The following is a 13,644-nucleotide window of genomic DNA, read 5'->3' as shown; positions in this document are numbered from 1 at the left end:
CTCCTGATGTGTATTAAATTGTTTACAAATAGCTGATTTTGCCTATTGTATCCCCACCCTTACTAAACATTCTGTTCTGGTTACAACCCACCCAAAAAAACATAACCAAGAAGGTTTAGATAAAATATATGAAATGTATATATCTATAACTATATATATGTGTATATTTAAAATTATTTAAGAATGAATAGAACATATTCTGCTATGTGAATAACATTGGAATGTGAAATATATGGCGGGTTAGCACACTTGCTCAAACAACATCAGGTTTTAGCGTGAGTGTTTTTTTCCACTTTTCCAGCTTGATTGAATTCTATGGGGGAGTATTTAAACACATTCGTAATATTCAAAGCTCTGCTTTTTGCACTATCCGACGTACGCAATAAGCTTACTTCTAGCAAAGTTAACGCGCGAGCGGGAGTGCTAGTTTGCGCTCCACTCGTAATCTAGCCTTGTATTGGGCTGTGGGTTCAGTGAGCAGAAAAGGTTATTTCATATACAAAAATATACCTAAAGCAGCATTTCCCATAAATTGTAAACTCTGCAGCTGTTATAACAAGTAATTTGAACCACATTAAGTAAAAAACAATTTTACAGTACACTGTCCCTGTTTTACACGCAAAAACAATTTTAATATGCTAACTTGCTACTCTTTTGTTTTACATGGTAGAGCACTGTTGAGAGCAATGTCCATTTAAGTGATGGCTGGACCATATTACATCTGTAATCTAATTGAACTATATATATGTATACAGTATATATATTTACATACATAAATTGCACAAACAATATTAAGATAAAACTTTTTACATTGATATTGGAACTGAAAGAATATTCATGGCTGTGAACACATCCCTAGGGACCAGATGCTCACTGGCTAATAATGATAAATCAGTTCTATTGGTGTACAGAAGCACATCTCCACAAGCATGAAAAAAATATAGTTTTTGTTTTTAGAATTAAAACATCCTTATTTTTATTACCACCAGTGAAATTTACAACTAGAATATTATCTACATACATTCACACAAAGAATTCTAGATAAACAGTCAATTGAGCTTCAATTCACAGCTTCATAAAATAATTCTTAATAAGCAGACTGGTAACTTTTCCCTCTTTCCCAGCTGTGATCATTTTCCAGGCTTGTATATAAAGTAATCAGGTGACACGCACCTCCTTGCTTTTCTGCAGGAGCTGTAGCATACTGCCAGTCTGTGCCAGGCTTGTCTCCGCTGCATTCAGGTGGCTGCTTGCGTCCTTCTGCTGCTTGCTCAGATCTTTAACGGTTTTCTAAAATCATAGAGAAACCTCAGATTACTGTCATGTTACACTAAAAAATAGGCAATAAATATCACAGATCACTGCCCTTCTTGTTTCAATTGCAATGTGCCTCTGAGTCTAGATGTGCCATTATAATTTACTGCCAGTCTACTGAATTCCTGATGTTACACACACAGACATATAATTTGAACAAACACATTGTTATATGTTTTAAAATTGACTGTGTAAAAAAGGAAAAGATGAAATTCACTGTATCATTCAGATTAGAAAGAGAAAAGATAGATCAGCAGTAAGAATAAAGAAAAAACTGACTAAATGTTTTCATTTAATATGGAAACGTATAACAAACCAGGGGCCTCAGCACAGTGCCCTTATTCCCCTCACTGTATGCCCTGCCCCTTGTATGGCCCACCCTGTGCCAATATAAAGTGATACCTATATAAAGAATAACACAAAATATTAGACCTAATACCATAAACACTTCTCATAAACTAAAAACAAAGTATACATTGCACATCTCATAACCTCACCTCTGACTTTACGGGGCCCCACAAGTAGTGGGACCCGTGGCGGGTGCCCGTCACCCTACCCAAAGGGCAGGCCTGTCACAAACACAGTTATAAGGTTCTGAATGTTTCTTTGTCCAAACATAAAATTATTCATCTTAAAGTGACATTCTACTCCAGAATTTTTATTGTTTAAAAAGATAGATAATAATCATACCCAATATTTTAAGTTAGTACCTTGATATTTTCCAGCGTTGCTGCATTGTCTTTATTTATATTATTTGCCTGCTTCGTTTTTTCAGATGCTTCATCTAATACATCACGGAGGTCATTAAGTTTAGCTTCATAATCATTTATGGACTTAGTTATGTCTTTTATTAGGTCCTTGTGTTGATCCTGGTGCTTCTGAAACTGATTTCTCACACGGTTGAGCACTATCAGAACACAGAAATGTATTGATTATTAAAGTAAATATTGAGGTCACTGATATTTTATCATTTGCCTTTACAGTATAAGCGAGTAGTCACAATCACCTAACAGTATTATCACTTAGTTTTAGCAGTAAAGTAATATCTTTATCACAGACAACAACTTTTAAAAATATATCTCCTTGTCTCATTTACCATAGAGTCCTCTAGCTGTTCAAAGCACTAATCAAATTGTTGTACATAGTCTGACTAACAGAATTACTAGGGTTTGGTAATTTTTCAAAGCATGGTTCTGATCTTAGGGTTTTTGTGGAAAACTGGAATAGCAACTTGAGACCAAGACAGATGGTTCTACACAAAGGTAAGGGCTCAGAAATATAGCAGATATATTACACTAAAAACTAAGATAGGTTCTAAAAAAGCTCTGATTATATATTTTTCCAGATGATATTAGTTTAAGTTTCATAAAAGAGCAGCAACAAGATGGCAGACATGTTGCAAATATCAAAGAAATATGACAACATATATTCAAACTGAAGGCAAATTACAAGCACAAAGGGGGATTAAAAGCTGTACACTTTAAGAACAGCAATAATTACATTTTGAGGAGTATCAGCATTTCTACAAAAAACACTCTAATGCTTAGGATTTTGGGTAATTATGGCATGCAAACAAATACTTACAAGCCTGTGCCTCAGCTTTCTCAAGTTCTGCTTGTGTTTTCTGTGTTTTGAAGTTGCGTTTCCTCATTTCATTTAACATGCGCTGAGCTTCGGCCATATTTTTTGTGATGTCGCCAGAAGGTGATCCTCCCTCATTACTGATGTCTTGTACCAGCACTAAAAATAAACCCAACATATGATAAACAATACTTGTCACATCATTACACGTTCTGTAACATTTTCCAGCCATTTCTACCTTTCTTAAATATACGTATTCCTACACTTTATTGATTACTTTGAAGATTTATCTCTTCTGCATCACAATCTGAATATTATTATTTTTATTTATATTTTTAGAAGAAAAATATTGAGTATTAATTCAAGTAGCCATTTTATATGTAGGTGTAAGAGTTTGCGATGCAGCTAACTTGTCTGTGTTAACTAAAAGCATGTGAATATTACATTATCGACACTGTACTCAGCTATGCATTAATGCCCCACTGGATCTCTACAGTGAGTTAAAATCAGAATCATGGAAGTGTCCAAGCTTTGTAGTTTTATTAGTAGTTTTATGTTCTGGGTCTGATTCAGCAGAGCATTAGAATACAGGAGAGTGTGTATCTTACTAATGTAGGATCAACACAGTGCATAAGAGTTGCTACAGCAGCAACAACAACAAAATAAAATAAAAAGTATGTTTGTAAGAAGCTAAAGCATAGAATAACATGATAACTTTAATGCTCTAAAGTAAAAGCAAATAAAATATGTTTTTGAGAAATTATGAAACAGCTCTACTTAATGCATATAATAACCTCAGCATTGTCCCTAAATAAATTCCATTTAAGTCAAGTTTTCAAAACTGATCTTTCAGTTCCAGTCCTCACGTCCCCAACTCAGTGATAGTGGTTATCTCTCCTGTTCTCATCAAAAGTTAATCCTAAAAAAAATCTGTGGGTCCTGGGGACTGGCTGTAGAAAATACATATCCATAGGAAATAGTTGTACAGTTGGAACAATTACTTAAAGAGGCAGCATACTGTAAAACTGTTTTTATATTAATGTATTTTCAATTACTTGTTATACCTACTGTAGCGTATAAAATGTATGAGAAATTTCAATTTCATCATTATTTGTGTATATGAAGTAGCTTGTTTTGTACTTTTATACCACAGCCTATTGCAATAGGTTGAGCTTGCAGGTAATATCAGATATCATGTTATCACTTTGTGTAAACAGACTTTGCTTCCTTATCTTATATTTGTCTGTAAAGCCAAAGTACAATACTGAGAGAGAATAATGGAAAATTATAATTTAATTTCTTATCTATCCTGCACCCCACGGGGAGTATAAATTCTTCTCTTGGCTATGTTCACAAAAGCTTGTGAATAGCATAGACTCCAGTATAGAAACTTTCAGCATAGGTGGGGATATCACAGGCTAAATCAGCTATTTCAAATGCCAAAATAGGGGTAAAGAAGCTACTTGTAAACAATTTAATACACCCAGCCGGTAAAATGATCATTGAGAACAATTTAAAAGGGAGAACATTTTGGGGTAAACTGTCCCTTTAAGCATCTTGACATGACAAACAAATACCATGTCTAGATACTACAATGATTATTTATAATTATGCAGCAACCTCGCAAACACAGATCCATCATGATTCCCAAATACCTATAAGATTCCTCAGTTAAACAATAAACATATTGGTTGCTTAATGTTTTATATTTTCAACAGGGAAGCACAAAGCTGGTTAACACCTACTGTTAATGTTCCTCGTGAGAAGTTCTATTGTCAGGAGCAACTGGCTGGCATTGCGAAAGGTGCCCTCAGCGCTCATTGATATTGCTTCGTACTTCTTAGCATTTAGATCAGCCTGAAAAGAAGATCTTTTTAGTACCAGATCTACAGACCATTAACCATGATTGCTGTACTAGATTTTATATCACTTACCTTTTCCAGGAGAGCCGTTATTTCTTGCTTGAGACCATCTGTGTCAACACCTAACCTGTCCACCTTAGTTCGTTGATTCAAGAGTTTACTGTTGTAACTATCATACTGTGACTGCAATATAAACAGGGATAGTACGCTAATTGGCTAAAGTAATACATAAAATAAAGCATAATGATTGCATTTTTTACAATATTTGATTATTTATAAAGTAGGCAGTATATTGTATCATTTATAACAATGCTTGTATTTCTTATTCCACTGGGCAATTTAAAACAGAGATGGGCAAATAATAAAACACAGTACACACTATTTCTGATTACACAAGAGCTCCAACAATGATGTAAAACCAGTGCTTGCTGCAAAATGAGTGGATTTATGAATGAATGGTTATAAAATGTTTAACCCCCACTAAAGGGATTAAACATACTGGTGTCTTGCTCTGAGCTTCATGCACTGAATCTCCCAAGCAAAACAATCTTGGTCCTGCCTTAAAATAAACACTACAATTGGTTTTGAAGCAAGTCAGCTATTTTGTTTAATAAATTACTTTAACCAACTAGGAGTATGCAAGTCAGTTGTAAAAGGGACTTTAAAAAAATAACATATTTACAGTATAATGACATGGAGGTAGGTGCATACTTTCACTGCTATGAATAGATCCCATAATTTTATTTCCATCCAAAATATACTGGTAAGCAATTCATTTAATGTATCATTGTCTTTCTCTAAGTTAGTTTTATCTTTACTAAGCTGAACTGTTATCATACCTTGACTTCCCTGATACGCCCTTCTAGTGCTCTCATCTGCTCCAAGGCCTGGTTGCTTACGCCCATATTCTGCAATTTGGACTTAATAAGGTTGAGTTCATTGCTCATGGTGGTCAAATCCGTTAGAAGAATGTTAACACAGCTGTCACATGCTGCAATGGAAGGCAAGGCACTTTAAATGTTTTATACTGAAGTCATCAGACTACAAAGTAGATCAGTAAGGCATAATAATACACTGTACGGCTTAACTTCAAGTAACCAAAATGATCTTACTATTAATTAAAATGACCATATTATATACTTTAAAATATGGCCACATCAATTTAATGTATGGTAACCTGTAATATGATACTAATATGAATATTATAGCTGTCACTTGCATATTATAGATTTTATTTGGAATATCCCATCAGCATGAATTACTTATAGCGCTAAGCATTGAATTGTTAGGCATGTGTTTTTATTATATGTGTAGATAGAAGTAAAGGTTTGCTTAAATAAACAGACTACGGGGCCGAATTATCAAGCTCTGCTACATCGTATCATGTCCGCTCGCACTATGATAAATATACCCCTACATGCCATTTGTAAATTAGAACAAAATTTAAATAAATGCTTAAAAAAGCAAAGGGGTTGGTTATTGCCAGGTCCTAGTAGTTAAACGGACATTATACACAAGAGTTTTCTTTGCATAAATGATTTGTAGATGATCCATTTATATATCCCATTTGGGAGTGTTTTTGTAAAAATTTAGTTTTGCTTATTTTTAAATAAAATTGTGCTGATTTTCAGACTACTAACCAAGCCCCAACGTTTTAGATGTATACTGATGTATACAGCCTTCACACGGCTTCTGTTTGTATAATGGGTCTTTTCATATGCAGGGGAGGTTCTGCTATCAGCCCCTTTCAGTGGGTGTCACAGGCTAATCTCATCAACAGTGCTAAATTGGGAGCTTTTAAGTAACTTTTTAAAAGGTTGTATACTGGATTTTTATATCAGTATCTGTGAATATTATTCTTTATAGCACTGTATATTACATGCAGTTAAATGAAAATTGGTGTATACAGCCCTATTAATATGACTATGTTGTAAAAAAATGTGAGTTTGCATAGATTTTAGACAAGATACTGTTCTTTGCTTTAACCTGGGTCACATGTTTATTTATATGTTCTAAGATGAATAAAACTTCTACATTGAATTCAAATAATTCTTATTAATTGCATGTGACAAGTTCCCACAGTTAAGATACAATCTGGTTACTAAGGGCTTAGGGCAATGGCTTTATGCACAGTTTCTGCTATAAAGATACTGTCCTACAAAATACTAAAAGAGTTTTAAGCCATGAGTTGCAAAATACACTTAAATATATTTACTTTAAAAAATAACAAAAACAATATTAATACAATAAAAAACATGCATTGAGTTGTTTTTTCTTACATTCAGTATCCTCGCCATCATCCTTTGGTTCCTCATCAAAGCATTCTAGAATACAACAAACAATTTTAAAAAAAAAATGTTGTTTCCAGAATTTTCTCACACAGTTTAGTTTATTTTAAAAAAAAATGTTTGAAGGAATTATGGGTTAAAATTTGTTTTCTAAATCAAACTTTATTTATACATTATAGCTCTACCATGTCATAAATGTAAAGGGTCCATTTAAGGTTTTATATGCTATTGTCTAGATTACGAGTTGCGTGCAAACTGTAGCACAAGTGCGCTGTTTTTTTTCTGGCTCCCTAGAGCGTCTTTAGCCTCAACAGTCATTATGTTATTAAATACTATTTAATAACATAAGGACTGTAGCATGCTAGAGAGGCTGAAGACGCTCTAGGGAGCCGGAAAAAAAACAGCGCACTTGTGCTACAGTTTGCACGCAACTCGTAATCTAGCCGTATGTGTGTTATTTATTCTAGAAATAAAATCTCAAATATTATTTCTATATTTACACTCTGTAAACAGGTTTTCATTTCTACCTCCAGTTAGTGAATCACAGCTCCTCTGTTGACCATTATTGCCACAGCTGCATGGTTGACAACTACTTCCAAACTTTAATGGATTCCCATAAAATCCTGGTGCACATCTACAAAAAAAAAAAAAAAGAAAAATGTATTCTCATCAGTCAAATGTATGATATTGATTTAATAATTTCCAAATCGATGTGAGGATGAGCCTAATTACTAAGGGGTGTATGTGTTTGTATGCACTTATATACAGAGTGTTTTGGGGCTTAAAAGAACAATAGAACAGTATTGGAATCATCTCAAGTTTTGCCCCAGGTCCATCAGTTTAGAGTGTGATAAAAAAATATAGATACCAGGTAGTGATACAATAAAATACAATGGGACAATATAGTGTTCAAACAAAGTGCATATAGAACAAAAATAAAAAGTGAACCACCATATATCACCATGAAGTTGAATGAAGGGAAGACAAAAAATCTTTTGTCAATGAAAAAGAGAGCAAGACTCTCCCTATGAGTCTTGTTCTCTTTTTCTTTGAGGAAATCAGTTTATAGTAATGCTCCTGAAATAAAGTTTCCTTTTCAGTAACAAACAGCTAACTAATTTTTAGCAAATAAGTTCATCCATATTTCTAGTTTACGGCAAACACATATCTGAAGTTGTGGTTAAGTATGAGCTAGAAGTTGCTGGTTATTCACCAACACTTGATTCTCTATATTTTTTTATTTTTTAATTTACTTCACTTACAAACAATGTCTAATAAAACTAATAATCTAGGTGAAACAATAATGATAATCAAACAACGACTTTGTAATATAAAAATGATAAAATATAAGTATTCAATAAGCTTTAAAATTAACATAACAATCTAATACATTTGCAATTCCAATATTTTATATATTATTGCAATACAATATATTTATATCTCATGTATTTATCATTGGTATTACCCCTCATAGGTTTATTATAGAATAAAATAAAATAATTGATTTATTTCATTTGAATTTATTCTATAATAAATCAATTTCAGAATTAATAATAATAATAATAATAATAATAATAATAATAATAATAATAAAGGAATAAAATATATTAACATATAATGATTTCATGGTTCATAAAATACTGGGATTCCAAATATAATTGATTGTGACAGAATATATGTAAACTATAATCAGACGTGTGCGGTGATTGACAGTAATATGTAAAGAATATATAAAAGTGTAAAAACAGCTAATACTTCCTATTCCTGATGAAGTTACTGTCAAGCAGATGTTTGTTATTTAACGTATGCTTTATAAACAAAGTGAGATATCTGTAAAACTAATATATTTATATTATTATAATTTGATGTATTACTCTTTCCTTCTCTTGTGGAAGCTATTCCTAGTTCACATTTAATTTGGTTCTGTTTTAAGATTTGTTTACTATGAAGTTAAAGGGACTGTCTACTCCAGAATTTGTATTATTTAAAAAGATAGATAATTCATTTATTACCCACTCCCCAGTTCTGTATAACCAACACGGTTATATTAATATACTTTTTACCTCTGTGATGATTACCTTGTATCTAAGTCTCTTATCTCTGTTCTTTTGACAGACTTGCATTAAAGCCAATTAGTGATATCTCGTGTGTAACTCCACGGAAGTTCAAATTGCATGCTCTATCTGAATCATGAAAGTTTAATTTTGACTAGAATGTCCCTTTAAGATCAAGCAATTAGCCCTTGGGTATAACACAAACCTTTCACAGCTCACTCCTGTGTAGCCAGGTTTGCAGAAGCATTTCATGTTCCTGCCGGTTCCAACACATCCTGTTGCAAAGCTGTGAGGAAACAGAGTGTTACTGAACAATGCATTTTTTTGTTATTTTACAGCAAAGATATATATGTTTGTTAAACACTTACATAAGAAGTCTCAGTCTTATACCTGCAAGAAGAGTAACCTATCTACTGCTTTAAAAGAAGAAGTCTGTGTAGCTATGGGCACAATATTACAGCAAAGGCTGCCAACATTTTTAAGATTACAAGAAAATTCTGAAAATTATATTAATATACTCAAGCTCCAAATGCTCTATTTGGGTACATGGAGTATAGGTAAGTCACATGTGCATTATTTATGGGAATCTACTGAATTCCACCACATAAAGAGTTCTCAGCTGTCTTTGTTATCGCACCTGGCAATATGCGTCTATGAAATGCTCCTCATAGCGTTCTATATTCTTTGTGAATACATAACAAATCAACTTTACTCAATCAATAATATTTGTGTTTCTTCTAAATCAGTCAAATAGTGATTTATTTTCATGTACTTGTCCCACTCCAGCATTATATACAAAGTGTACCTCAAAAAATATGTACACACACACACACACACACACATATATATATATATATATATATATATATATATATATATATATATATATATATATGTATATATAAATACATATATAGTGCATTGGAGCCCTTTGCAGTTAAGTAGCTGAAAACATGAAATATTATATATATGCAATATTAATATTTAATAAAGTGTTTAACTAGGTATTTACAGTAAATATGTCCCATTCAAATGTTCTTCACAAAGGGGAATATGTATATGTCTATACCTATATATAATTTATATAAATATATATATATATATATATATATATATATATATATATATATAGAGAGAGAGAGAGAGAGAGAGAGAGAGAGAGAGAGAGAGATGTATTTCAGCATATATAGAACATAATCTTCTTTTTTAAGAACATTGGAATGTGGAATATTAATATTTCATGTTGGGTTAGCACACTTGAGAAAGTGTGATCGTGTTTGCACGCGAGTAAGGGTATTCATTTTGTTCCCAGTTTTTGAGCTCCATTGAAGTCTATGGGGGAATATGTTAACACGGTCACGATATTCAAACTTCGTTTTATTGTAATCGTAATAGTAATCTAGGCCATAATGCAGAGTTATGTGTCCCATAATGTTGCTTTTCATTATTTAGCACATTAAAGGGACATAAAACAAATAAATAAATCATGTTTTCGATAGAGCATACAATTTTAAACAACTTTCTAGTTTACTTCTATTATCTAATTAGTTTTGTTCTCTTTGTATCCTCTGTTGAAAAGCACAACTAAGTAGACTCAGGAGCAGCAATGCACTATGGCGAGCTAACTGCTGATTGGTGGCTGCACTTATATGGCTGTTGACACTGGCTCAGTAGGGCATTGTTGAACCTTCAACAAAGGATACAAAGAGAATGAAGCACATTTGATAATAGAAGTAAACTGGAAAGGTGTTTAAATTTGCATGATCTGTCTGAATCATGAAAGAAAAAAAAAATGGTTTTATGTTCCTTTAAGACAAAATGGCCAAGCGCTTATGAATTGGTACAGATCACCTTGTACTATATTCATGGTAATCGGTATGATACAGAAACAAGACCTTTGTTATGTTATTATTTGATATTCTTATTTAATATTGTTATTATCATAATCTTATTTTATAACGTCCTATGCAGTAAACTTGTAGAAACAGTAGAAACATATAAGAATTTATGTAAAAAAAACTCTTATCGAAAAAGTAGATGTCCCAGCTCAAGAAAGCTTATGCTCCGTGTCTGGCAAGAGACAAGAAAGTGTTTGGTGTAACTGTATCTACAATAGAATGAAAGTGCAGAAGATGTTTCTCTATTCCTAAGATAAATATTTACGTTACCTGTTTGAGGGCACAGAGAGTGGGCATGGGCATATGCGGCATGTCCCAAGGCTTGCGTTGCCAGTGAAGCCTTCTTTACACAGCTCACAGTTGTCCCCTGCAGTGTTTTGCTGGCAGTTCTGTAATAAAGAGCATGTGCATCTTATGAAGAATACTATCACCTGCGTAAACACATTCCTATGGAGAAACCTAAAGTTACATAAACACATTTTATAGATGCTCTGGGTGTGTACTTGCACTCCAATTACTTGCTCTTGCGCCGTTGCCTATCCGAATTTATTATTAAAATACATAATAAAGTCTGCAAGTATAAGACTGTTACATATTATACAAACATGGAGAGAAGTGTGATTAGCAATATTTAAGATATGTAAGATCGTCATGATGTCAAGTTTTTGTGATTTCTGATAAAAAAAAGGAACTTTAAAAATTGATTAATCATTAAAGGCTTTTACAAATAACTCAAATTGATAGTTGATTCAGACATATAGTTGAAGGCAAGAATAATTTTAACCACAAATATTTAACCAAATTATTTGTATTCCTCTAACCCAGGAGGAAACAGAAAACAACTAATGAGTGGGGAAATCAAAACTGAATCCTACCATTGATGTCCAGATTTTACATATTTAATGTCATCTTTGTCATTACTGTGTTATCAAATTAACACTTAATTAAAGTGATAGTATAGTCAACATTTAAAGTTTTATGATACAGATGCAGAGCAACTTATTCTATTATCAAATTTGCTTAGTACTCTTGGTATTGTTCATTGCAGAGAAAATGTAGGTAGGCTAAGGAGCGTGCATGTGTCCTTAGTAATATAAGTCAGTTGTGTCTGCAACAATGTATTACATTGCTTCAAACATTGCTCATTATCTCCTTGAAACCTATTTAGGTTTATTCTTCAACAAATGATACTAAGAGAACAAAGCAAATTTGATAATAGAACTACATTGGAAAGTTCTATACTGTCCCTTTTATGGTAGGCACATTTCTATAAACTTTAGTTATGCAATGTTATAGCATCGTCTCTGTCATTGTAGAGAGAGAGATAGCACTCCACAAGGTAAAATTTGTGAAACAAATCAGTCGTTGTTGGGGCAGGGTGAATTGACTAAAGCATTTAATATACTGGCATAAAAACGTTTACTGCTATTATTTTACCTCTAGGATTTATGTTATATAATTCACCTGCTTTATCCTCCCACATTAGATGACAAAATGGTTGTTTTCCTTGCAGACATGACGGAATCCAAATCGGCTTATTGTCTGATATGACTATACTTTTAGTCTGATATAAAACATCCACAAATCGTCTTTGCAACACACAAGTCCTGTATTGGCTTGTCTTGTCTGTGCATTGGGCCACATTCCCTGGCGCTCCCTAAAAGGTGCTGAATTGCTACTTAATTTGCATAGGAACTTAAAGTGCCATGATACCCAAATGTTGAAACACTTGAAAGTGATGCAGTATAGCTGTAAAAAGCTGACTAGAAAATATCACCTGAACATCTCTATGTAAAAAAAGAAAGATATTTTACCTCAAAAGTTCCTTAGTAGCCACATCCCATTGTAAAGGACTTTAAGCAGCAAATCAGTATGTCTGTCCTGGGACAGGCAAGGGAGTGAGCTTTGTGCACACTCATCTTATTTCCCATGAGAGCTAAAGGGATATTCCAGCCAAAATTGGAAACCACATGGGTGCATTTCGGTATTGAACAGAAGCAATTTTGTAATATACATGCATTAGCAAAAATGCTTCTAATAAAAGCTATAGCTGTTTCAAAAGTGTATTTAAGTATGCACCGTGCACCAGCATTTTAAACACAACACTTGCTCAGAGAGCCTAAGGTGCTTGTACCATCTGGTAATGACTCACTTTGTTAATTGCTGACATGATACAAGTCCCAGTGATGATCTGAGCAGCTGCATTATTTAAAATGTGGGGGCACTGACAATATCTAGCTATGCTTCACATGCACGTGCATAGAAAAATGTTAACACTAAAACAGTGATAACTTTTACTAGAAGCATTTTTGCTAATACATGTATATTGCAAATATGTTTCTATTCAAAGATGTAATTAATCTATGTGCATTTAAATTTTGACTGGAATGTCCCTTTAAGTCAAATCTCATGAGTTCACAGTAAAAGAGTTCATGACCTCAGCACTGTTGATGCTGATTGGCCGCTGTTCATTTCTTCATTATTATTATTTTTTTACCTGCAGCTGGACAGCAGCTGAATTATAACTTTTTTACACAGAACTTACTCTGCTGAGCTGAGATTGTGAGGTAAAATATCTTCTTTTTTTACATAGAGATGCTCAGGTGATATTTTCCTGTCAGCTTTTTACAGTTATACTGCATCAGTT

The 13,644-nt window shown here is 33.2% G+C and overlaps 1 protein-coding gene across 1 annotated transcript in view; it reads right to left on the bottom strand.

Moving 5' to 3' along the window:
* LAMA3 (laminin subunit alpha 3) overlaps positions 1–13,644 on the bottom strand; it is a 573,745-nt gene that overhangs the window by 83,381 nt on the left and 476,720 nt on the right. Inside the window, exons 43-52 of the mRNA XM_053714980.1 lie at positions 11,268–11,386; positions 9,305–9,385; positions 7,573–7,679; positions 7,037–7,081; positions 5,597–5,748; positions 4,830–4,940; positions 4,641–4,752; positions 2,899–3,054; positions 2,025–2,221; positions 1,174–1,290 (exon numbers count right to left, since the gene is read on the bottom strand). Coding sequence (XP_053570955.1) covers positions 1,174–1,290; positions 2,025–2,221; positions 2,899–3,054; positions 4,641–4,752; positions 4,830–4,940; positions 5,597–5,748; positions 7,037–7,081; positions 7,573–7,679; positions 9,305–9,385; positions 11,268–11,386 — 1,197 coding nt within the window. The remainder of the gene's footprint in view (positions 1–1,173; positions 1,291–2,024; positions 2,222–2,898; positions 3,055–4,640; positions 4,753–4,829; positions 4,941–5,596; positions 5,749–7,036; positions 7,082–7,572; positions 7,680–9,304; positions 9,386–11,267; positions 11,387–13,644) is intronic.

This window comes from Bombina bombina, chromosome 5 (assembly GCF_027579735.1).
Source record: "Bombina bombina isolate aBomBom1 chromosome 5, aBomBom1.pri, whole genome shotgun sequence".
Classification (NCBI taxonomy): Eukaryota; Metazoa; Chordata; class Amphibia; order Anura; family Bombinatoridae; genus Bombina; species Bombina bombina.
This window is presented reverse-complemented; position numbering and strand designations above follow the sequence as displayed.